This window comes from Hemiscyllium ocellatum, chromosome 9 (genome assembly GCF_020745735.1).
Source record: "Hemiscyllium ocellatum isolate sHemOce1 chromosome 9, sHemOce1.pat.X.cur, whole genome shotgun sequence".
Lineage (NCBI taxonomy): Eukaryota > Metazoa > Chordata > Chondrichthyes > Orectolobiformes > Hemiscylliidae > Hemiscyllium > Hemiscyllium ocellatum.
Window position 1 is genome coordinate 67,611,272 of NC_083409.1, and position 26,645 is coordinate 67,637,916.

At 40.2% G+C, this 26,645-nt stretch overlaps 1 protein-coding gene across 2 annotated transcripts in view; it reads left to right on the forward strand.

Moving 5' to 3' along the window:
* patj (PATJ crumbs cell polarity complex component) overlaps positions 1-26,645 on the forward strand; it is a 384,258-nt gene that overhangs the window by 10,498 nt on the left and 347,115 nt on the right. For both annotated transcript variants that reach the window (XM_060830432.1, XM_060830434.1), the window contains exons 5-10: positions 1,022-1,161; positions 10,025-10,223; positions 14,397-14,525; positions 18,581-18,787; positions 22,613-22,712; positions 25,771-25,859. In XM_060830432.1, coding sequence (XP_060686415.1) covers positions 1,022-1,161; positions 10,025-10,223; positions 14,397-14,525; positions 18,581-18,787; positions 22,613-22,712; positions 25,771-25,859 — 864 coding nt within the window. The remainder of the gene's footprint in view (positions 1-1,021; positions 1,162-10,024; positions 10,224-14,396; positions 14,526-18,580; positions 18,788-22,612; positions 22,713-25,770; positions 25,860-26,645) is intronic.

The following is a 26,645-nucleotide window of genomic DNA, read 5'->3' on the forward strand; positions in this document are numbered from 1 at the left end:
ATAGAGTCATAGAGATGTACAGTATGGAAATAGACCCTTCAGTCCAACTCGTCCATGCTGACCGGATAACCTAGTCCAATTTAGTCCCATTTACCAGCACTTGGCCCATATCCCTCTAAACCCTTCCTATTCATATACCCATACAGATGCCTCCACCATGTCCTCTGGCAGCTCATTCCATATAGGCACCACCCTCTGCATGAAAAAGTTGCCCCTTAGGTCTCTTTTAAATCTTTCCCCTCTCACCCTAAACCTATGCTCTCTAGTTCTGGACTCCCCACCCCAAAGAAAAGGCCTTGTCTATTTACCCGATCCATGTCCCTCATGATTTTATAAACCTCTAAGGTCACCCCTCAGCCTCCGATGCTCCAGGGAAAACAGCCCCAGCCTATTAGCCTCTCCCTATGTTTCAAATCCTCCAAATCTGCCTGAGAGTTTTGAAAAATGAAGACTGATCTTAGTGAAACATGTGAGATTCTGAGGCGCATAGATGTTGAGAAAATGTTTCCACCAGTGGGGAAATCACAAACCAGGGACAGAGTTACAGAATAAGGGCACTTTCTTTTAAAACTGACATCTGAAGGAATTTTTTCTCAGAACAATGATGCCTGGAATTTTCTACCCCGGAGTGCTGTGGAGTATTTAAAGTTGAGGTAGATCCTTTTTTTTTGAAAGGATGAGGGGTATGGGGAGCTGGCATGAAAGAGTTGAGGTTTAGGCCAGATTAGCGATGATCCTATAGAACTATGGAGGTGGGCTAGAGGGACTGAATGGCCTACTCTTGCTCCTATTCTATTCTCTATTCTAATGCAAATAGTGAATCCCTTCAACATCGAGACCATTGATTAAAATAAGCAAGAGGAACAAGGTTAAAAAAGATGTCAAGGAAGGTCAACTCAACTACTAAGGAGAATGTCTAGTCTGGTAAAGGAATATATTTGAGTCTTAGGTATTTATGCACTTTACCTGAAGTTTAACATTGACGTTTTATTATTTCACTTTTCTAAAATATAATTTGCAGGAAAGGCAAGTTGAACATATTGAATTAAACAAACCGGCAATGGGAGGTCTAGGATTCAGTGTGGTTGGTCTGAAGAATGACAGTATGGGTGAACTTGGTATCTTTATACGAGAAATACAGAAGGGTAGTATAGCAGACAGGTAAGACAATGTTTTAATCATATCCCATTGACATCGGTATGTGACAAGTGTAGATTTTGAAAAAGAATTCTCATTATTTTGAGAAATCTACTTTAAATCATGTTTAGTCTTTTCACTTTTAAAATTTAAAGCATTTTCTGATGCAGTTTACCTTTTTTCAGATTTTTGAATATATGATGAAACTTTTTCAATTGTGATAGTCATTTCTTTTTGCAAGATTGGGCAAATGTAATTCCCGCACAGGTACGCAAAGAAAATTAACAGGCAAAACACAAATACTCTGAGTGGAGGGAAAACAATAATCTGAAGAACACAGTTCTATGTCAGTAGTCCAAATCAGAAAATTGAATGAATTAGTTTTAGAATTTGCTTGATACTTTGATGATGTCTTGATGTTACCTACAGAGTGATGGTCAATCTGCAATTCACTGATTCACTAGTGGACCTGAGGTCAGTCTTGTTGTCTTTGGGCTTTAGAATCCTTTCAGATTTAATACACTTCTGATAAATTGAGAGAGCAATTTCTCAGAAAGAACAGAGAGAGAAAGATTGATGAAGCTAGTTTCTGGTGGTATCCTTGATTTCCTCTTTCCCCATTTCACTCTTCTCATAGGATGTGATAAACTGCAGCCTGACCAATCAGAGATAAGTTTCTATACTGAGCTCTCCTGAGTACAAAACAAATGGTGCCACTATATCTGGACTCAATGTCCTCAAAAAGTAGCATTGTTTCATACCGATCAGTTTCATGCATTTTTTGCAAACTGCAAACAACTCCGTAAATCGTCTATCTTCTTTTAAAGTGGTATCCACTTTACATTTTCAATCTGTCGATCAAAGAATAAAATGATGTATTCCCCTGGTTATGCCTAATTAAGCTGAGCAATTCAAACTGGTGCCACTACAATGCTCAGTGACTCACATCCCAAGCATTGGAAGCAGCTTGTGATCGACAGAGATAAATGGTTCCACAACCACTGGATGAGATCTAAGTGCTATAGTTCTGTCATATCCAGCTGTGAATGTGGTGAATATTTAACAATTATCAGAAGAAGGAGCTTGATAAATATGCCCATCTGCAATGATGGGAGAGTCCAAAACGTGATTTTTGATTTGATTTATTATTGTCACATGTACTGAGATACAGTGAAAACCATTGTTTTGTGTGTTATCCAGGCAAATCATACCATATGTAAGTACATCAGGGTATTAGAATAGAATGCAGAATATAGTGTTACAGCTACAGAGAAGGTGTAGAGAAAGATTAAAGTCCATTAAGGAGTCTGATAACGACAGGGAAGAAGCTGTTTTCAAACTTGCTTTCAAATTATTGTACCTTCTGACTGCTGGAAGAAGACTAAAGAGAGTATAACCAGGGTGGGAGGGGTCTTTGATTTTATTGATTGTTTTCCTTAGGCAGCAGGAAGTAAAGCTGGAAATTGGTTGCATTATGGACTGGGCTGTGTTCACAACTCCCTGTAATTTCTTAGTCTTGGGCAGAGCAGGTGTCATACCAAGACTGAAGCATTCGCAACAATCTTCAGCCAGACGTGCCGACTCGATGGTCCATCTTGATTTCTTATGAAGATCCTCAGCATCAGTGATATCAATCTTAAGGAGCTTTGATTCACTCTAGAAAATATCAAGACACAACTGAAAGCACTGGATACTGCAAAGGCTTTGAGCCCTGACAAGATTCTGGCGACAGTACTGAAGACTTGTGATGCAGAATTAGTTGTAGATGTAACCAATCTTTTCCATTAAAGCCTCTACCTGGCAGTATGGAAAATTGCCCAGGACTATCTTGTCCATAAAAGACAGAACAAATTCTACTCGGCCAATTTATGTTCTATCAGCTCATGCTCAATTGTCAGCAATGTAGTGGACTGGAGAGACCATTAGCAGTGCTATCAAGCCATATCTACTCAGCAATGAGCAGCAAGGGGATCTTTCCAGTGGGTGGCATCAAAGGTAGCACAAGTTCGTTGTGGTTGTTGGCGGTAAATAATGTCAGTCCTCAGACATCACTGCAGGAGGACATCACAGTAGTGTCAATGTCGCAGCCTTTACTTGCTTCATCAGTAAGCTGTCTTCTGTCAATATGTCAGAATAAAGATGTTCAAGATGATTGTACAATGTTCAGCACTGTTTGTGACTCCTCAGAATCTGTGTTCATATACAGCAAGACCTGGATAACATCTAGGCTTGGACTGATAAGCGGCAAGTAATATTTGCACCTGACAGTCTCCAAAAAGCAAGAACCTAATCACTATCTCTCGACATTCAGTGTCAGTGCATTCACGGTATCCTCACTATCCTGGGTTGAATATTGACCAGAAACTCAACTACATCAGTAATATAAATGCTATCTGTACAAGAGTAGGTCAGGGGCTAGGGATTCTGTGGTCAGAAACTCTGCTCCCAATTTCTTACAGCATGTTGACTATTCATAAACTACAAGTCAGGAGTGTGATAAAATACCCTGCACTTGCTGTGAGTGTTTCATTAACACTCAAGAATCTGAGCACCATTTTGGACCAAGTAGGCAGATTGATTGGCACCTCATCCACCATCTTAAATGTTGAAGCTGTCCAACACTAACACACTGTGGCAGCAGTATGTGCCACCTCCAAAAATAACATTAAATTACTAATTGTTGTCAAACATTTGGGCATTAAATGAGATAGATCATAAATTCTGATTCTCTATGACATTTGTCTTGAAAAAGCCAAAGAAATTATAAATATACTATATTCTGTTGAAATTCATTGCACAAAATGGAATTTCTGGCTTTTTCCTCAGCAAATTAGAGCTGCTAATTCATGAAGGCACATTTTAATGAGCTGATTTATGACCCAGATATGATGTTCCGCCATTGATGTGCAGGAAAGGAATTGTGAAGCTGGACAATGGATTATCTGCTAGCAGCTAATGACTTAATCTGAGAAATATATATGAACATTTAAACAGAGCAGATGTTGACCATTCACTCCTTTGAACTGACTCCACCGTTCAATGAAACTGATCTGTTTGTGCTCCAATTTCTAGGTTCCTATCTACTCTGATAGCTCAAGATTCCGTCTGACAAAAAAAACTATTCACTTCTGTCTTCACAAAAAAATCAGTGACCCTGGCTCCACCACCACCTTCTGAGACAGCGAGTTCTAAGGGCTCACAAGCCTCAGAAAGAAAGCATTTGTCCTTATCTCTCTCCTGAAAGGGCAGCCTTTAGTTTTAAAACTGTGATAGACAGAGAGAAATGATTCCACAACCACTGGATGAAATCTAAGTGCTGTAGTTTTGTCTTGTCCAGCTGTGAATGCGGTGAATATTTAACAATTACCAGAAGAAGGAGCTTGATAAATATGCCTATCTGCAATGATGGGAGAGTCCAACACGTGGCTTTTGATTTGATTTATTATTGTCACACCTAATTCTGGACTGGTTGACAAGATGGAATAACTTTTCTGCATTCGGATCTTGTATACTTCAATCATCACCCCATATTCTTCTCTACACCATTGGAAACAATCCTAGCTTTTCAAAACTATCCTCATAAGACAACCCACTCATTTCAGGTGCCAATCTGGTAAACCTCCTCTGAACTGTCTCCAATGCATTTACATTCTTCATGAATAAGGAGACCAAAACTGCATACAGTATTCAAGATGTGATCTCACCAATACCCCGAATGAGCATCACATAATTACTTTGATGTTCAATTCCTCTCACAATAAAGGGTAGCATTCCATTACCCTTCTTGATTACATGCTGTACCTGCAAACTAACTTTTGTGACTCACCAGAAAATCTAAATCTGTTTGCACATCAGAATTCTATAGTTTTCCATGAAGTAACACACTCTGCTTTTCATTTGTCCTGCTAAAGTAAACAATTTCATGTTTGTCCACATCATACTCCATCTGCTGAACTTTTGCTTACTCACTCGACTATCTATATCCATTTGCAACTTCCTTATTTCTTCTTGACAACATATTTTCCTACATACCTTGCTGGTGCCTGCTAGCATACCTTCATTCCAATCACTCCCATCTGATGTGAATTTTAAAATGTTGAGCTCCCAGCACAGACTCCTGTGGGCTTCCATTTGTCACATCCTGCAATTATTAATGCATACTCCTTGTTTCTTTTCTAGCCAGCTAATCATCTGTCCATGTTTTCATTTTTGGCAATAATCTTTTATGTGGTACCTTACCAAATACATTCTGGAAGTCCAATTACAAAATGTGTTCAGGCTGCCCTTTGTTTACAGTGTATGTTTGTTCAAAGAACTCCGATAAATTGGTTTAACAGAATTTTCCTTTAAAAACATGCTGCTTGTTCCTGATTACTTTGAAATTTTCGTGGCACACAGCTTTTCAATAGTCACTTCTGACAACTTTTCCCTGACCGACATCAAGTATCTATCCTACAGTTTTCTGTTTACTGCCTCCTTTCTTGAATAGAGACATTATATTTGCTGCTGTAGTGCAGTTTGATCTGGTGTCCCGAGTGTATTAACTGGGTCTCTGGCATACCAGTCCAGTGACATTACCATTACCTACCATTGATTTCCCCTAAGTCTGGGTCTCTTACAGAGATATTGTTGGAGATTAATTGCAATGATTCATGAACAGTTCCCAGAATTATGGAAGGCTAGTCTTGATGCCACTGTTTTTTTGTTTTCTCAGTTCCGATGTTGATCTCTTCATGGCTTCTTTGGTAGTACATTGGTAGAGTTTTGTTGACAAGACGTATCTTGAGGTGGCGCTAATGTTTTGAGGTGAAAAGTTTCAATGCTTGGAAACTTAAAATTAGAAATACATGTTTCAAAATATTTATTTCAAGAGGCAGTATATAAGCAAATTGAGACTTCTGACATGTTCAGAAGGAGAAAGTTGACCAAAAATAATTGGTTCTTAAAAGCTTTTCCCTGAGACCTTTTCAGGTGTAAGTTTTGAGTCTGTTGTAGATTGATTGTAATGATTAGTCAACAACTCTCAGATTCAGTGAATGCCCATCATGATGACAGTTGTACGTTTTATTGTCTTACAAATCCTGTGTAGGCAGTTCCACTTGTTATCTTTTATTCCATTCTGACTTGAACTTTCTGTATCTTCCCTCTTTGCACTCTTCCTCCCCTTTTTTCTGCATATGTTGACTAATTAACCAATTTCGTTTCTGTTTTTCTAGTTTTTTTCCTTTTGGTATCCTTTCTTTCATTGTTTAAGGAGACTAGTCATTGGGCATGATTTTCGCGTCGTTACAGTATCCCTGTGCAATTATTGTTTTGCTGATGTAGCAATTTGTAGCATTAATAATCTCAAAAAATGAGAATGAAAAGTCCCAGTAGTGTCCATTGCCTTAAAATGCAACATTACTCTAATTTTTAATCCTTTGGGTGCCTTAACTAATGTCTTGGAAACTATTAATACACTGTACAAATACCCATCATCTATCATTAGAATTCATTCAGAGGCCACAGGGAAGGCTGGTGCATACAAAAGAATATTGCACTGTTGTATTATAGCAGTAATTCAGAGTGAGGCATATTATTTATACTGAGTCACACAATTCCTTTATTCCTTGGAGGTACAGCATCATACATCATGGAAACAGACAGTCAGCCCAACCCATCTGCGCCGACCAGCCATTCCAATCAGACCTAGTCCCAACTACTAGCATTTTGCCCATGTCTCTCTAAACCCTTCCCAGTCATATGCCCATCCAGATGCCTTTTAACCGTTGTAATTGTACCCATCTCCACCATTTCCTCTGGCAGCTCATTCTAAACCTGCACCACCCTCTGCATGAAAAAATTTTCCCTCAGCTCCTTTCTAAATTTTTCCCCTTTTACCTTAAGCCTATGTCCTGTGGTTTTGGACATCCGCACCCTTGGAAAAAGACCTTGCCTATTCATACTATCCATGCCCCTCATGGATTTAAAAACCTCTATAAGGTCACCCCTCAGCCTCTGAAGCTTCAAGGAAGAAAGCCCCAGTCTATTCAGCATCTCCCTATAGTTCAAACCCTCCAATCCTAGCAACATCCTTGTCAGTATTTTCTGTACCCTCTCAGGTTTAATAACATATTTCCTATAGAGGGGCAACCAGAATTGCATGCAGTATTCCAGAAGTGGCCTAACCAATGCCCTGTATAGCTGCAACCTAACCTTCCAACTCTGATACTCAGTGCATTGACCAATGAAGACAAGTGTGCCAAACACCTTTATTACCACATGTCTGCCTGTGACTCCACTTTCAAGTTTCTATGCACCTGCATTCCTTGGTCTCTTTTTTTGGCAATCCTTCCCAGGGCCCTGCCATTAACTATGGAAGTCATGTCTTGATTTGCCTTACCAAAATACAACATCTCGCATTTGTCTAAATTAAACGCCATCTGTTACTCCGTGGCCCATTGAACCATCTGATCAAGATCCCATTGTAGTCTGAGATAATCTCCTTCACTGTCCACAACACAACCAATTTTGATCTCATCTGCAAACTTATCAACCATACCTCAGATAATCATATCCAAATCATTTATGTAAATGATTAAGAGCAGTGAAGCCTTGTAGCACACAATCCTTGTGGAACACCATTGATCACAGGCTTCCAGTCTGGAAAACAATCCAATCCCACCATCCTATGTCTCTTTAAAACCAATTTTGTATCCAATTGACTAGCTCCACTTGGATTCCATGCTATCAAGCCTTGCTAACAGACTATCATGCAGAACCATGTTGAATGCCTTGCTGAAGTCCATATAGACAACTTTCTGCCTTCATCATTCTTCTTTGTCACTTCTTCAAAAAACTCGATAAGTTAGTGAGACACAACTTCCCACGCATGAATCCATGTTGCCTCTCCCTAAACAGTCCTTGCCTTTCCAACTGCACGCAAATCCTGTTCCTCAGAGTCCCTTCCAACAAGTTGATGTCAGGCTCACCAGTCTATAGTTTGCTGGCTTTTCCTTAGCACCTTTTTAAAATAATGGCACCACATTAGCAAACCTCCAGTATTCTGGCCCCTCACCAGTGACTATTGATGATATAATTATTTCAGCAATGGGCCCAACAATCTCTTCCCTAGCTTCTCATAAAGTTTTGGGATACACCAGATCAGGTCCTCGGGATTGATCCATCTTTATGCATATTAAAATGTCCAGCACCTCTTTTGTGATATGGATGCATCCTTTCAAGGTATCACTATTTATTTCCCCAAGTTCTCTAGCTTCCACATCCTTCCCCACAGTAGATACTGACACAAAATCCTCCTTTTGGATGTCACCCATCTCCTGTGGTTCCACATGTAGATGACCTTGTTTATCTTTAAGGGACCCTATTCTCTCCCTAGTTACTCTTTTGCCCTTGAAGTACTTGTAGATTTTTTTTGGATTCTCCTTAATTCTATTTGTCAAAGATATCACATGCCCCTTTTTTGCCCTCCTGGTTTCCCTCTTAAGTATACTCATACTGCCCTGTACTCCTCTAGGGATTCACTTGATACCAGTTGTCTATACCTGAAATTTACCTCCTTTTACTTGACCAGAGTCTCTGTTTCTCTCATCATCCAGCATTCCATACACCAACCAGCTTTGTTCTTTGAACTAACAGGGACATACTGACTTTGAATTCTCATTATTTCATTTCAGAAGGCCTCCCACCTTCTAACCCTACCTTTACCTGTGAATTATCTGTCCCAATCAATGATTCTTAGTTAATTCCATCAAAGTCGGCCTTACTTCAATTTAGAACTTTAATTTTTAGATCTATCCTTTTCCATAATTGTTTTAAAACGAATAGATTTATGATCACTGGCCCCAAAATGCTCCCCCACTGACTCAAAAATAATTATTCGTATCCAAATATAAAATACTTCTCTGCATCTATATAATACAACTTGCATTTATTAACTTTAACTGATGGATAATTTTTATTTTCTGAAATAAAATTGCACCTACATAACCCCTTCCTTATTCTGCCGCTTGCCTGCATCAGGTCTTTTCCTCAGTTTGGGTGATTCACAAGTTCTGATATTTAAATTTCCATTACATTGATGAGAGAAGAGCTTTTGTGGGACATTGTAGTTGCCCTACTTTTGAGCCAAGAGGCATGAATTCGTGACCTGCTTTCAGAGGTGTGAATTAGCATCTATGAACATGTTGACTGGAAAATATCTACATGCTGAAAGGTGCTGGCAATGGTTTTTTTTAAGTCTATGATTAAATATTCATATCTTTTCCTGGCTTCATCCCTTCCTCTCTCTTTAACATCATTTAAAAATGTAACTCTCTAAGAATTTTGCATTTCTCTAACCTAGGTCACTTCCGCATTCCCCACCTTCTACGTCCCTTTCCCATTTGGCAGAAATGCCTCAGCTGTCTCGATTTGAAGCATAGGAATTCCATCACCAAACCTCTTTTGTCTCTCCATCCTTAATACTGTCCATTCACTCCTGATGTCTTCTCATTTGGATTAGTGTTAATTTTTCTGTCATTGCATTCCCATCCAGCACATTTCAAAGATTTTACGACTTTAAATTTTCTTATAGGAACGCCAAGGTGTTGTTCAGTGTTTTTCTCCAAGGAATAATGAATTTCTTTTAAATATATTAAATTTGCTCAATTTTACAAGTGACCATAAATGCCACTTGAGGCTGAAATTCAGATTTACAACCCCTTGGGTCAGCGCTGCCAGGCAGCCTCATGAAGTTGAAATCTGAAATCCTCCAAATTATAGTCACTATGAAATACATTCCTCGATGAAAATAAAAGACTGAAGTGCTGTTTTTTTAATAGCCATAAATGTTTCTGATTTCTGCTCAGATTGCTAAGTTAGATTTTTTTTTGGGTCTTGTGAAAAGGGATGGCAGGTTGCAAGAACAAGACCAGATATTGGCCTTGAATCATATACCGTTGGATGAGAACATTTCCCATCAAGAAGCCATTGCACTGCTTCAGCAGACTCAAGGATCTGTGCATTTAGTGGTTGCCAGAGGATCACTTCAAAGGAGATCTGCCAGTTCAGCAGAAATATCGGACTTACACTTTGCTTCACAATCAGTAAGTTCAGCTTTGCGTTTTTAAGATAAGGAATTAATCAAATAATCAATATAAAGTATGAATTATTTGGCTTTTAAATTATATTGGATATCAAGGCCTAACGTTTCTGAAAGTGCTGGAGCTATCAAACATATTCTGCCCCTGTTATTCATTCCCTACTGATGTTATGGTTCACTCACTCCCCACCTCTTCCTCCGCTACATTGATGACTGCATTGGCACCACCTCGTGCTCCCGTGAGGAGGTTGAGCAATTCATCAACTTCACCAACACATTTCACCCTGACCTTAAATTTACCTGGACCATCGTAGGCGGCACTGCTGCCTCACAGCGCCAGAGACCCAGGTTCAATTCCCGCCTCAGGCGACTCTCTGTGTGGAGTTTGCACATTCTCCCCGTGTCTGCGTGGGTTTCCTACGGGTGCTCCGGTTTCCTCCCACAATCCAAAAATGTGCAGGTTAGGTGAATTGGCCACGCTAAATTGCCCGTAGTGTTAGGTGAAGAGGTAAATGTAGGGGAATGGGTCTGGGTGGGTTGCACTTCGGCGGGTCGGTGTGGACTTGTTGGGCCGAAGGGCCTGTTTCCACACTGTAAGTAATCTAATCTAATCTAATCTGACACCTCCCTCCCCTTCCTGGACCTCTCCATCTTCATTAATGATGACCGACTTGACACTGACATTTTTTACAAACCCACCGACTCACACAGCTACCTGGATTACACCTCTTCCCACCCTAACTCATGCAAGAATGCCATCCCATATTCCTAATTCCTCCGCCTCCACCGTATTTGCTCCCAGGAGGACCAGTTCCACCATAAAACACACCAGATGGCCTCCTTCTTTAGAGACTGCAAATTCCCTTCCCACATGGTTAAAGATGCCCTCCAACGCATCTCGTCCACATCCTGCACCTCCGCCCTCAGACCCCACCCCTCCAACCGTAACAAGGACAGAACGCCCCTGGTGCTCACCTTCCACCCTACAAACCTTCGCATCAACCAAATCATCCGCCGACATTTCCGCCACCTTCAAAAAGACCCCACCACCAGGGATATATTTCCCTCCCCACCCCTTTCCGCCTTCCGCAAAGACCGTTCCCTGCGTGACTATCTGGTCAGGTCCACGCCCCACTAAAGCCACCCCCCCATCCTGGCACTTTCCCCTGCCACCGCAGGAACTGTAAAACCTGTGCCCACACCTCCTCCCTCACCTCCATCCAAGGCCCCAAGGCCCCTTCCACATCCATCACTGCACATCCACTAATATCATTTATTGTATCCGTTGCTCCCGATGTGGTCTCCTCTACATTGGGGAGACTGGGCGCCTCCTAGCAGAGCGCTTTAGGGAACATCTCCGGGACACCCGCACCAATCAACCACACCGCCCCGTAGCCCAACATTTCAACTCCTCCTCCCACTCTGCCGAGGACATGGAGGTCTTGGGCCTCCTTCACCGCTGCTTCCTCACCACAAGACGCCTGGAGGAAGAATGCCTCATCTTCTGTCTCAGAACACGTCAACCCCAGGGCATCAATGTGGGCTTCAATAGTTTCCTCATTTCCCCTTCCCTCACCTCACCCTAGTTCCAAACTTCCAGCTCAGCACTGTCCCCATGACTTGTCTGGACTTGTCCTACCTGCCTATCTTCTTTTCCACTTATCCACTCCACCCTCTCCTCCCTGACCTATCACCTTCATCCCCTCCCCCACTCACCCATTGTACTCTATGCTACTTTCTCTCCACCCCCACCCTCCTCTAGCTTATCTCTCCACGCTTCAGGCTCACTGCCTTTATTCCTGATGAAGGGCTTTTGCCCGAAACGTCGAATTCGCTGCACTTTGGATGCTGCCCGAACTGCTGTGCTCTTCCAGCACCACTAATCCAGAATCTGGTTTCCAGCATCTGCAGTCATTGTTTTTACCACCTTTATGGTTCAGTTAGCCTAGTTGGCTGCGTTGTGATGCAAATTGATGCCACAAGTACAGGTTTAATTCCTGTACTGACTGATGTTACCATGAAGTTCCTACCTTTTCGACCTTGTTCCTTGACCTGAGGTGTGATGTCCCTTAGATTGAAACACTACGAGTTATCTCTCTTTCTGAAGAGAGAGCAGCCCCACAGTTCTCTGGGATTATGGTGACTTCATTTAGTGATGATTATTTTCAAACTGTAAGTTAGTTTCAATGAAATGCATTTTTTAAACTTATTTATGCAGACTATGGATAAAATTCTGTTAAGCCAAAGTACAGTTTTAGTTTTTTAAATGGCATGTCCTGAATAAAGCAGTATTCTAATATACAGGAGGTCGTTAGCTCAGTTGGCTGCACTGCTGGTTTACAATTCAGTGTGATGCCAATAGCATGTGTTCAATTCCTGCACTTACTGAGTTTACTATGAAGGATTCTCCTTCTCAATTTCACTCCTCACCTGAAGTTTGGTGATCCTTAGGTTAAAACTGCCACCAATTGTCTCTCTCTAATGACTGATAACTTCAAATCCGTATTCCCTTGATAATCTTTGCTACCCTTTCATCTTGCTTAACAATTTCCTGTGCTTCCTTAAAAATGTTCAAGGCCTCTTGTTTTACCACCTTTTCAGACAGATAGTTTGAAGGACTCATAACCCTCTGAGAGAGAAGAAAATGCCTTATTTCTATTTAAAATGGATGACACAATTTTTTAACATGGACCCAAGTTCTAGATTCTTCTGTGAGAGGAAGCATCATCTCCACATCTACCATGTCAAGACTGCTTAGGATTTTAGTCAGTTCAATCAAATCACCTCTTACTCCTTTCAACTGTAGCAATACAAGCCGAGCTTGTCCAACCTTTCTCATATGACCACTCTGTCTTTCTGGTTATTACTCTGGAGGCAATTCAGAGTATTACCAATGTATTTACTTAACATTCTTTCATAAATAATTTGACCAGTGTTGTGCACAACATTACAGGTTCAGTCTTACCAGTGCCCCGTCTGACTGAAGCATAACTTCCCTACTTTTGTTTTCAAGCTAAGAATTCTCTTGCAAGGAACTTATCTCCTGTCTCCCCATTGTCTGTCTGCCAACTACAAGGTCCAAGCCAAGAGTCCAAGCCATACCTGGATGGAAATGGTATCAAAGTAGTTGGGAATTTTCACACCATATAGGGCAAAGCAGCCTACTTGATTGGCACCCCATTCACCACCTTCAACGTTCACTCCCTCTACCACCAACAAACAGTGGAATGAAGTGTATATCATCTACAAGGTGTACTGCAGTAATTCATGAAGGCTCCTTTAATAGCTCTTTTAAAATCTGTGACTGCTGTGAACTAGAAGAAAAAGTTAAAAAAATCACACACTGCCAGGTTATAGTCCAACAGGTTTATTTGGAAGTAGAAGCTTTCGGAGCCCTCATAGGAGATTCTGCCCCACTAGCTACCTGACGAAGGAGCAGCACTCCGAAAGCTTGGACTATAAGTAGCTGTTGTGAAATTTTTAACTTTGTCCACCTCAGTCCAACGCTGACACCTCCACATCATAGAAGAAAAGTGCCAGATACATGGAAACACCGCAATCTGCATCTTGCCTATAGAGCCACACACTTTCCTGACTTCTAATTCTCCTGCTGGCTATTCACTGTTGTTGGGTCAATGTTATAGATCTGCCTTCCAAACAGTACGCTGGATGTCCCTACTTCCCAAGGTCTGCAGCGGTTCAAGAAGGCGGTTCAACACCACCTTGAGGGCAATTAATGATGAGCAATAAATGCTTGCTGAATGAGTGATATCCACATTCCATCCATAAAAATATAAATGATGTAGTTTTAATGTAACTGTTTTAATTACAGTTTCTATTTATGTACTGTAATAATTAATGTTTCAGCAGTAGAAGCAATAACCTTACCATTAAAAAGTGCTCATGAGTTCTTGCTGAACTTCTGATTTGGAGATGCCGGTGTTGGACTGGGGTGTACAAAGTTAAAAATCACACAACACCAGGTTATAGTCCAACAGGTTTAATTGGAATCCAAAAGCTAGTGTGCTTCCAATTAAACCTGTTGGACTATAACCTGGTGTTGTATGATTTTTAACTTTGCTGAACTTCAATCGCCTGTGAAGGGATTGAGTTTGGTTAATAAAAAGTTGCTTTTTTTTGCTGTAAAATAAGTATTTCTGTTTTCCATCTATTTCAGATTAATTGGCGGCATGTCGAAGAAATTGAATTGGTCAGTGATGGGTCAGGCTTAGGATTTGGAATTGTAGGAGGAAAGCCAACTGGAGTAATTGTGAAAACAGTCGTACCAGGAGGATTAGCTGATCGGGTAACCTCATCTTATTTGAGTAATCGCAGAGTGGAGAGCCGACTCTCCATGTCTTTAGATTATGCTTAAAAATTATTTTCCACAGAAAGAAAAATACATTTCACAAAATTATGGTAGTGCTGAAGGAGGCCAATTAGCCTGTCAAGTAAAAAATGAGGTCTGCAGATGCTGGAGATCACAGCTGCAAATGTGTTGCTGGTCAAAGTCGAATTCTCTATTCCTGAGATGCTGCCTAACCTGCTGTGCTTTGACCAGCAACACATTTGCAATTAGCCTGTCAAGCCTGTACTGATTCTTTGAGCAATTTGATTTACAAGCAATCTATTACCTTTTCCTCATAAACCTGGATACTTTCTATTTAAATAATCATATAATGGGCTGTTGAATATCTCATTTGAACCTCCCACTAACCCACTCCTAGGCAATGCATTTGATTCCTTCACCACTTGCTGTGTGAACCTTTTCTTCTTGCCTCACATTTATTTTTGCAAAACGCATTAAACCTGTAACCCCAATTCTTGATCCTTCTCTGAACAGGAACAGTTTCTCCCCATCTAATCTATCCAGGCCTGCCCTTGTTTTACAAGTGTTCATCACATCTCCTCTAAGACTTTTACTCTCCAAGGAAAGCAGCCCACCTTCACTTCACAACTGAATGTCGCTGGTGTGCTGGTGGTGAGTGAATGTGAAAGTGGTGAATGGGGTGTCAGTCAAGTAGGATGTTTTACCCTGGATAGTGTGAAGATTCTCAAGTGTTTTGAATCCATATTCATTCAGGTGTGGCTTGAACCTTGTAATTGATAGTTGGCCAAAGTGGAGGCAAAAGTAAATTTTTTTGCAGCAGAGTTCCTAGCTTAAATGCAAAATTGGGAGGTTATCCTCATAATTGCTGTTACTCATCTCTGGAACAATTTTTGTAAATCTCTTTTGCACTCTCTCTAAAAATGGTGTCGAAAACATAATATTCCAGCTGAGATCTGACTACTGACTGTATAAATACACCATAGTGTCTTCACTTTTGTACTCCATGTTCCAATTCAAGAATTCTAAAATAGTCTATGGTTCACCAATAGCTCTTTCTGCCTTATACACTTATATTCCTTGGTCTCTCTGCTCCTGGACACCTTTTGGAATAGTACCTTTTATTGCATACTGCCTCTTCATGTTCTTTTTTAATCAAACTTCATCACCCCTCATCCCTCCGCATTGACCCTCATCTGCATATCAACCTACTTCACCTACTTGTCCCTCTTAGAGTTTACAGTTCTCTCAAGTTTTGTGTCATCTGCAAACTTTGAAATTATCCTGTGCATTCCAAGATCCCAGGTTGCCTGTGCATACACTTGGAAAACAAGAGTTTCAATACTGACCCCTTGCCAACGCCACTGCAACCTTCTGCTAGCTTGAAAAATGCCCATCACCATCACTCTCTGTGTCCTGTTCCTCAGCCAATCTTATATCTATGCTTCGACTGACCATTTTACTTCATGACATATAACGTTTCTCACAAGACCATTCTCTAGTACTATATCGAATGCTATTTGGAAGTCTGTGTGTGTGTAACATACACTGCCAATTCAGTACATTTCAATTCTACCAGAAGTAGTCTAGCATAATTCTTCACTGCTTACTTCTGTTCTTTTGCTTTCTCAGCCTTCTAACTTCTAACCTGCTAACTATCATTCATCATGAGAGTATTGCTAGAAATCCTACTTCAACCACTTAAGTTAAACTTGGTCTTCAATCCTAGCACAAGCTTTTGCATTCTGGCACAATGAACAAGATAGACATTTGGACTGTAGCTTCTCTCTCTCTTTATCTTGGATTCTATTGGACTTTGTGGATTTTTGGGGACATCTTTGAAAACTTTCTTACCTCCAAAGCCTATTTCCATGTTGACATAAGTCACATGAGCCTTGCATCCTGGTAACAATGCTCATTAACTATCCTTAGGAGCCCATTTCTTCATCATCTTGGATATTGATACAATCTCAACATCTCAGTCTTTTTTAAAGCTATTTTCATTGGCGGGCCCCAGGGTGAATCTGTAGGTGGCTGTACAGGTGTGGCTACCATAAGCTGTGCTATATTTGGGGCAGATGGTGGCCACAGGAAGGGGTGGGTGGGGCATTGCTGTGGCAGCACACTCCTTTTCCTGTTTTTGCCTGGCTTCCATTTTTACCTGAAAGCAGGAGAAAGCTGAAATCCCAATTCATTATGAATAGAATGAAGCTACCAGATTCCATAGTTTAAACAAACAAGCTTTTACTGTAGAATAGTCAAATGAACTAAACTTCAAATACTATCACCATGAAGAATCACCATGAATTAGGTATGAATGAACAGGCAAGTTGAGATCGATTACAAACTGCAAATGACATATTCATGTGTACAATGTTCCACAAAATGACGCAGACGTGCCAAATCTCCTCATTTCAGTCTTGTGGATATGGATCCATCAATTTTATCATCTTATATTGGCTATTGATGCAGCAATTGTGTCTACTTCACTCCTGGATCTAGTCTCTGTCCTTCTTGACTTCTCCAGACTGTTTCATTTCTTGGTTTCCCCTTCTAATTAGGTTCTGCCTCAAGACTGACTAACTTGACAATCACAGCTTCAGCACAACAATTTAAAGGTCATCTTTGGGGGAGGTGTAGTGCAGTGTTAACTGTCTTCAGACTAGTAAGCCAGAACCCCAGGCCAATGTTTTGGGGATTTGAGTTCAAATCACACCATGGGAGATGGTGACATTTGATTTCAATATTATCTGGAATAAAGAGCTGGCTTAATGACAGCCATGATCACATAGTCATCTACTTCAGCAGTAAGGATGGCTTTTACTGCAATCTTTACCTGGTCTGACTTAGATGTGACTGCAGACCAATTTGATTGATGCTTAACTGTCCTCTGGGCTTTGGAGCTGAGCAATAAATGCTGGGTTAGCCAGTGATGCTCATATTCCCTGAGCAAATTAAATAAAAAATAGTTGTTAAAAGCATGAAATTCTGAATATGTTTCTGAGACTTTGGAGACTCTCAGTCTATCCATTGTTGGCACACAATTTTTGCCATTGTTTCTAAGTGACCTTCTTCTCAGTAAAGCCATTTAGATCTTGACCAATTAAATCAGGCTTGCTGTCAGGTAGACTTGCTGTCAGCTAATTGTAAAGATATAGTCACAAAACATAATTTTACAAAGTTCGTAATTATAAGTTGACATAACAAGTTTTTTTTTGAAAATATAATTTTTGTTAGAGGTTTAATTTTATTTTCCCGTTCTTCTTGAATGAACTGAGTTGTGAGGTTTTGTGTGCAGAAGATGGATTCTGAAGTTTTTTCATGCTTCTGTTAATGTTGTTTTATACTTGAGAGGTGTGTATGTGACTGTTTCTTCCTTGCACTGTCCTTTCGCCTGGACAAAATTCTCATCCCAAATGCTTCCACAAGATATGGGCATTAAATCGATATATTCAAACACATGTACTTTGCATCTGTATGTCCTATTTATGACCTATTATTTTACATTCAAGGACTCCAGATCCTTCTATTGCAGCGTTCATTAGTCTCTCTTCTGCTTTTCATTTCTCCTCTCAGAAGAGGACATATTTACACTTTGTTCACTTGCAATCTTAATCTAAACATGTCTCTTTGTATTCTCCTCAGAACTTGCATCTACCAAGCTTTGTATCATCAGCAAATGTGACTACAATATATTCTGTTCCTTCGTTCGGTTATTAATGCAGATCGTAAGTTATTAAAGCACCAACACTGATTCTTGCAGCACACCATTAGTCACAATTTGCCAACCTGAAAATGAACCATTTACCCAACCTCTTTGCAGTTTGTTAGCCAATCCCATATCTACACTGATATGCTGCCCTAACAGCATGAGCTCTTAACTTGTGTAGTAAGATTTTCTGTGGCATTTTATTCACTGCCTTTTGGAAGTCAAATACATTGCATTCACTGATTGCTTTTTATCATTTTTCAGTACCTCTAAATTTCCATTCCTGTTTACCCGGAGCTTAAATAATTTATTCCGTATTCCTTAGGATGGAAGGCTTAGGACAGGCGATCATATTCTCCAGATTGGAGGTATAGATGTCCAGGGAATGGGAAGTGAACAGATTGCCCAGGTATTGAGAAATTGTGGTAATCGAGTCCGAATGGTAGTAGCAAGAGATGCATGTGAAGATCCTCCTTCCAAACCTCCTGCAGTTGTCCCCACTGTGATGCCTTCTCAAGCCCATGCCAATGTTGTAAGTATGATTGAATCACAAAGATTTCATAACATTTCAACTTTAACTTTGGAATTGTATTTCTACTAAAGTGAGAATTGATCATGTTAAAAATATTTTTATCTTCCTTGCTGCTATAAAGAGTGGAGAGGAATTTTTTTTATATCAAAGCACATTCAAATGAGATAAAAGTAGCACTGCATTGGGATTTGAGTTTGTATATTTGAATCTATTTCTGTGATTCTTCAAGATTTAGATTATTATTCAAAGTAGATTTCTATTGGAACTATTTTGGAAAAATTGAGGCTTTAGTCAATTGATCAATCTGCAGTGCATAATATCACAGATAATTGTCTGGCCATAAATGACAGTCCTCTGTGATAATGAATTCCAGAGATTAATCTCTGTCTAACTGCAGAAATATCTACTTATCTCAGTTCTAAAGGGTCATTCCTTCTCTCTAAGGCTATGCCCCTGGCTCCTCGTCTCTCCTACTGGTAGGACTATCTTCTCTATGTCAACTGTATCCAGGCCTCTCAGTATTCTATAAGTTTGAATCAGATCAGCCCCATTCTTTGAAACTCCATTGAGTACAGACCTAGAGTCCTCAACCGCTCCTTAAATGATAAGTTTTTTTCTCCCTTATGAGGTATAATGGTACTTTTCTTGTCATAATTGTGTAATACTTTGTATTTCATATAGCTAAATTTCTTGGAGCATGATTTAGAATTAGTGTATTTGCAGGAATCTTTACCATTGCTACTATTTTATGACTAGGATGTGCAACCAGCAGTCTTGAATTCTACTTTTTATTAAGCTTTTTCATAGAACTTTGTGACCTGGGCATTTAATTTTTCATATCAAGTGATAATGGGTAGGATGCTTGTTTCACATTTGACATTAAGTGTGGAAAGTTTCCAAGCTGTTCAGTGTTTTTGGTTTATATTGGATTTGAACATCCATGGTAGAAATTAAATGATGTGTCAATAATTGCAAGAAAGGATCTTATCTCTTCTGGCCTTATTGTAGTCAGGAGTTGGAATAGGACTCATCTGCAGAGTTAGGCTGCTAAATTTGGTTTTGATCTATAATGCTATCTGTATACCATTTGTCCATGTTAAATTTTGGGACTATCAACAGAGAAAGAAAAACTCAGTATTTTAAATCAATATCTTTTTATTTTCTTAATTTTTCTAGAAATATGGTGCCTGGTATGATGGATGGGATAAAAACCAGTTTCAAGATCCCAACTTTAAAAATAGAGTGATTAGTTGTAAATTTCCTATGTATTTTGATTTTATAATTTTAAATTGTTTATAAATGTATCCTCATGGAATCTTGGTGTGGACTCCCATGATAAATAGGTCATGTTGCTGAAATGATCAGATTAATTATCTGAACTACTTACTGCATCTGTTGAAATGTAGTTAGCTTTCTTCAGTTACAGTCAGAGAACTACATACCATAATAACATCCATGCTTGCAAAGAGGATAAAGGGAGAAATAGGGAAACTTATAACAGATAACAAGGGCTTAACACCACCATGAATCTCGAGTAACATAGAAGATACAAAATTTCGAAAAGGAAGTAGAGAGAGGGGATGAAAAGCTTTTGGCAAGTATAATCAAATGTTTTTTTTGTATAGATTACTGAAAAGCATGTGGATTTTAAAAGAAGTCTTAGATCCATTCAAGACTGTCTGAGTAACCTTTCTGTGGAGGCAGTGAATGATGGTTTGTTCTTTATAAATATTTTGCCTCTGTTTTCACAGAATAGAGGGATAATACAGACATTACAATCAGGCAGAGGAGTGTGAAATGCTGGATGGAATTTTCACAGTGAAATTCACACTAAAGAATTTCATCTGTTGAAAGTGGATAAATTCTTTGAGCTGGAATGATATGTATCCGAGGTAAAAACAATGACTGCAGATGCTGGAAACCAGATTCTGAATTAGTGATGCTGGAAGGGCACAGCAGTTCAGGCAGCATCCAAGGAGCAGCGAAATTGATGTTTCGGACAAAAGCCCTTCATCAGGAATAAAGGCAGAGAGCCTGAAGCTTGGAGAGATAAGCTAGAGGAGGGTGGTGGTGGGGAGAAAGTAGCATAGAGTACAATAGGTGAGGGTGAGGTGGGGGAAGGGGAAAAGAGGAAACTATTGAAGTCCACATTGATGCCCTGGGGTTGAAGTGTTCCGAGGTGGAAGATGAGGTGTTCTTCCTCCAGGCGTCGGGTGGTGACGGAGTGGCTAAGGAGGCCCAGGACCTCCATGTCCTCGGCAGAGTGGGAGGGGGAGTTAAAATGTTGGGCCACGGGGCGGTATGGTTTATTGGTGCAGGTGTACCGGAGATGGTCCCTAAAGCGCTCTGCAAGGGAGAGGAGACTGCATCGGGAGCAACGGATACAATAAATGATATTAGTGGATGTGCAGGTAAAACTTTGATGGATGTGGAAGGCTTCCTTAGGGCCTTGGATAGAGGTGAGGGAGGAGGTGTGGGCGCAAGTTTTACAGTTCCTGCGGTGGCAGGGGAAGGTGCCAGGATGGGAGCCTGGGTTGTAGGGGGGCATGGACCTGACCAGGTAGTCACGGAGGGAATGGTCTTTGCGGAAGACGGAAAGGAGTGGTGAGGGAAATATATCCCTGGTGGTGGGGTCTTTTTGGAGATGGCAGAAATGTCGCCAGATGATTTGGCTTATGTGAAGGTTGGTAGGGTGGAAGGTGAGCACCAGGGGCGTTCTGTCCTTGTTTCGATTGGAGGGGTGGGGTCTGAGGGCGGAGGTGCGTGATGTGGACGAGATGCGTTGGAGGGCATCTTTAACCACTTGGGAAGGGAAATTGCGGTCTCTGAAGAAGGAGGCCATCTGGTGTGTTCTGTGGTGGAACTGGTCCTCCTGGGAGCAGATACGGCGGAGGTGGAGGAATTGGGAATGCGAGATGGCATTTTTGCAAGTGGTAGGGTGGGAAGAGGTGTAATCCAGGTAGCTGTGTGAGTCGGTGTGTTTATAAAAAATGTCAGTGTCAAGTCATCGTCATTAATGGAGATGGAGAAGTCCAGGAAGGGGAGGGAGGTGTCAGAGATGGTCCAGGTAAATTTAAGGTCAGGGTGGAATGTGTTGGTGAAGTTGATGAATTGCTCAACCTCCTCGCGGGAGCATGAGGTGGCACCAACGCAGTCGTCAATGTAGCGGAGGAAGAGGTGGGGAGTGATGCCGGTGTAATTATGGAAGATGGACTGTTCTACGTAGCCAACAAAGAGACAGGCATAACTGGGGCCCACACGTGTGCCCATGGCTACCCCTTTGGTCTGGAGAAAGTAGGAGGATTCGAAGGAGAAATTGTTCAGCGAGGACCAGTTCGGTTAAATGAATGAGAGTGTCTGAGGCTATCCAGAGAAACAAAAGAAGAAGCAACAGGGGTTTTGATAGTCATTTTCTGTTACATCATTTGAGACAATTGACAACATTCCAAACCAACCAATAACATCCTGTTTTAAAAACAGTGAATTTGTCCAATTTCTCATTATTGAGAGACCGTTAAAAATTTCTAGGATCTCAATTGGCATCTTTGCCAAAAATTAAACAGTTCTTTCTTTTTTGTGTAACTTAAAAAAAATTCTGCCCATTAGCTTTTAAGATATGTTATTTACAGACTTAACAGGCAAGAGCATTCCCATCATTAGTAATGGAGGAAAGACATCTTTTGTTGCATCATTCTGCCACACCATGTATTTGAAGGGTGGTTTCATGAACAGTCTCTTTGTTTTAATCAATAAATCTTGATATTACATACAACCTAAATTTTATGCAAAAATCTATTGTTAAAATGTTGTGTGTGATTTTTTTAGATTACTGAAAATGATTATGATATTGAAAATGTTGAACTCAAGAGAGATGGACAAAGCCTTGGCATTACTGTTGTTGGTTATGTTGGTGCATCCCATGGTGGTGAGTTCACAAATAATTATTAATTAGGAAGAAGGTGCTGAACTGTAAGTATGTCAAATAGCAGGCTGCCATTTTGTACAGGTCCTTCAGCATTCCAAAGTGAATTTTTGCAGTCTCCTGACAAACTTCATTTTTCTCTGGTCTAAATGTTGTTTTATTCCTCTCTTAAGTAAGTGATGATTTTTGATTAATAAAAATTCCATGCCAAAAGCAATTGGTTTGGTAGCTTAGTTCTTATGTTACTGTACAGGAAGTCCCGAGGTAGAGACCACCGCAGCAGCTGGGGAATTTAAATTTAATTCATTATATAAATCAAGAGCTAAAAGTCGGTGTCATCAGTAATGAAACAACCCTGTTGTCAGGAAACCCATCAGCATATTTTTAGCAAAGGAATTTATCTGATCTGGCCTATATAAGACTTGAGACCCAGACCAGTTTGCAGTCACTACCCTCTAAAGGACAATTAGGGATGGGCAATAAATGCTGGCTTTGCAAATTGCAACCATATCCTATGAATTAATTTTTCTGGATGGTAGTGGTCATGGGTATGGCAGGTGCTGTACAACAAACTTTGGTGTATTTCTGCAGTGCATCTTCTAGATGGTACACATGCTGCTACTGTGATTTGATGGTGGAGGAAATTAATTATTGAGAGTTTGGTGGCTTCTATTGGGCTATTTTTTCTAACTGTTGTCAGGCTTTTTGAGTGTTGCTGTAGCTGCACTCATCCAGGCAAATGGGGAGTATTCTGTCACATTCCTGACTTGTGCTTTGCAGATATTGGACAGGAATCAGGAAGTGAGACAATTTTGACAATGACAACAGTTGTTGCCCATCCCCAATTGGGCTCTGATTTGAATTACTTTTAGATCATTTTGGAGGACAGTTAAGACTCAGCCACATTACTATTAATCGGGAGTCACATGCTGGCCACACTAAGAGAGAATGGTAAAATGCTTTTCTCTAAAACATCACTTGTAGACCTTTGGGATTCTGGTACAATAAATGATTGTTGTCATTCCTGAGACTGAGACTGACATTGACTTATACTTACAGATTTTATGAATTGAATTTGATTTCAGCCAGTTGCTGGTGTGTGATTTGAACCCCTCCCTGCAAACCATGCATTAGCCTAGGCCTCTGGATTGCAAGCCCAGTGACATCAACACATGCCACCTTCTTCCTCTAGAAGATAAGCAGGACTTTTGATGTCTTATCTACTATTTATCCCTCAACTAGCGCCAAAAATAATAGGCAATTCATTTAATTGGTGTGTGTGGAAGCTTGCAGTGGGCAGCCTGGGTTTTGTGTTTCCTCAAAATGATGATTGTCTTTCATTGGCTACAAGTCCTGAGGTTGTGTAAAGTGCTGGAGAAGAGTATGCTCTTTCCTTTTTTTTACAAATTGTACCATATTTCTTGAAAATTGAATTGAATTTATTGTCATATGTACCGAGGCACAGTGAAAAGCTTTGTCTTGCGAGCATTGCAGGCAGATCACAGTTAAGTAGCATAGATAAGTAACAGGTAAACAGCGGCAAAAACAAAAACACTGGTACAGGCGAATATTAAGACTTTGAGAGTCCATTCAATATTCTAACAACAGTAGGATAGAAACTGTTAGGAAACCGGCTAGTGCATGTGTTCAGGCTTCTGTACTTTCTCCCTGATGGTAGAGGTTATAGAAAAGCATTGCCAGGGTGAGATGGATCTTTCCCAGACTTATCAGAAACTAATGATTACAGTTTCCCACAGGGAGTAGTCATTTGTTCAAGGTGGAGTTGAAGAAGTTTTGGATTTCTTGGCGTCTTGAGCTTCAACAACTCTAAACAGCTGGAGTTTGTTGGAATCCTGTTCGAAGTGAAAGATCCAAGAGATTAGATTAATGCTCTTGATTTTTACATGACAAAATTCCCTTAACCAAGAAATTTGGAACATGGTGACAACAATATAGAAATGAATGCTCCTTGTTAATTTTGTTCAGCACTTTGAAAAGCACTTTGGATGCCTGGATGGAAGTGCAAAGATGCCATCAGTTTGAAAAAAGCTTAAGCTTCTAGTGTTGGCTCCAATATGTTTCAGCTTTATGGTAAATTTTTCGCATTTAATAAACTCTACTTTCTTTAAGGTTTTAAGGATATAATCATGTTTTTTGAGAGAGTAGAGAAAGTTATATGGATTATATCCATATGATCTTTCCTGGAGGTATCTATTTAAATGAGTAGATGCATGGTTTAGTAATTCTTAGTGAACAAAACAGATGCCACTTTTCATTTGCAAACTTTGGCATTTAGAACTAAAAGGGAAAGGTACAGTATTTTCAAACAGCCAAACAAATTGCCAATCAGCAGAGTTATGGGCATATGTTTCTTGTCCTGGTGACCTTTTGAACCAGTCTGATTAGATTAGATTAGATTCCCTACAATGTGGAAACAGGCTCTTCAGCCCAACAAGTCCACACCGACCCTCCAAAGAGCAACCCATCCAGACCTGTTATGATAGAAGGCCTGCATTTAAGTTCCACCTGTTTTTGCAATGTGTCCTGAACACATCTGAACAGTTGATTAAATTACAAAGTAAAATAGCCACTGTTATTGTGATGTTAGGGCTGGTCTGTTGGATACATTATAACAACAAAAGCTTCACAGGAGGCTCCAATAGCACTGATGATGTTCCCTAGCCAGGGAACGAAATGTTTGCAGCAAAAACTTCCAGCTCGGCGAACAGAACCACAACAACAAAAGCATTTTGGATTTACAAAGCTCTTAAATAGGATAAACATTTTGGTATACTTCACGTCACTATTTTCAAGCAAACTATAATTCCAAGTCCCACAGGATGATATTAGGTTTAGTAATGGAAAGCTTGGTCAAAGTGGTAGATTTTAAGTACCATCTTACGGGAGGATAGTATAATGGAGATCTTTATGGAGGAAGTTTCAGAGCTGAGGGCAGGTGAATTCAGCTGCCAATTGAAGAACAATTGAGATTCTGATGCTAATGACCTCAGATTTACTGGAGAAGCTACTGAACAAGATAATTTGATATTATAATTTACAGATACCTCTGGTATTTTTGTGAAAAGTATAATACCAGGCAGTGCAGCAGAGCAGAGTGGGCGTATTCAAGTTCGTGACAGGATCATTGCAGTAAGTGATGTTTTCTCTTCTATTATAATTCCTTATATTTGCCTTTATTTCTTATTGCATTATTATTTTTTCCTTCATCGGCACATTAAATTTCTTTGGCGTTTGATTGAAGAATGTCTTCCCTTTCTTTACCTTTTATGCATCTAAAAAAATTCCTACAATTATCTTTTATAATTTTTTTTAATTCACTCGTGGGAAGTGGGTGTCGCTGGCTGACCAGCATTTATTGCCTGTCTCTAGTTGTATTTGAGAATGTAGTGGTGAATTACCTTCTTGAGCCACTGCAGTCCATGCACTGTTGGTAGATCCCCAGTGTCCTCAGGGAGGGAATTGTAGGATTTTGACCCAGCAACAGTGAAGGGACAGCATATATTTGCAAGACAGGATGATTAATGGCTTTGAGGGGAATTTGCGCTTGGTGGTATTCCCAGATAACTGCTACCCTTGTCCTTCTAGGCGAAAGTAGTCTTGGGTTTGGAAGGCACAATCTGCGGATCTTTGGTGAATTTCTGCAGTGCATCTTGTAGATAATATATATGCTGCTACTGAGCATCGGTGGTGGAGGGAGTGGATGCTGACTAGTTTACCCATATATTTATCTTGTTTATTATTGTTTTCTTAGTATCCCTCTGCTGTTTTTTAAAGGCTTCAATCCCCTGGCTTCTCACTAATCCTCTCCACATTGTATGCTTTTTCTTTAGCTTTCATGCTGTACCTGACTTCCCTTGTTAGCTATGGTTGCCTTGTTCTCCCCTTATGTTTCTTCTTCTTTGGGACGAATTTCGG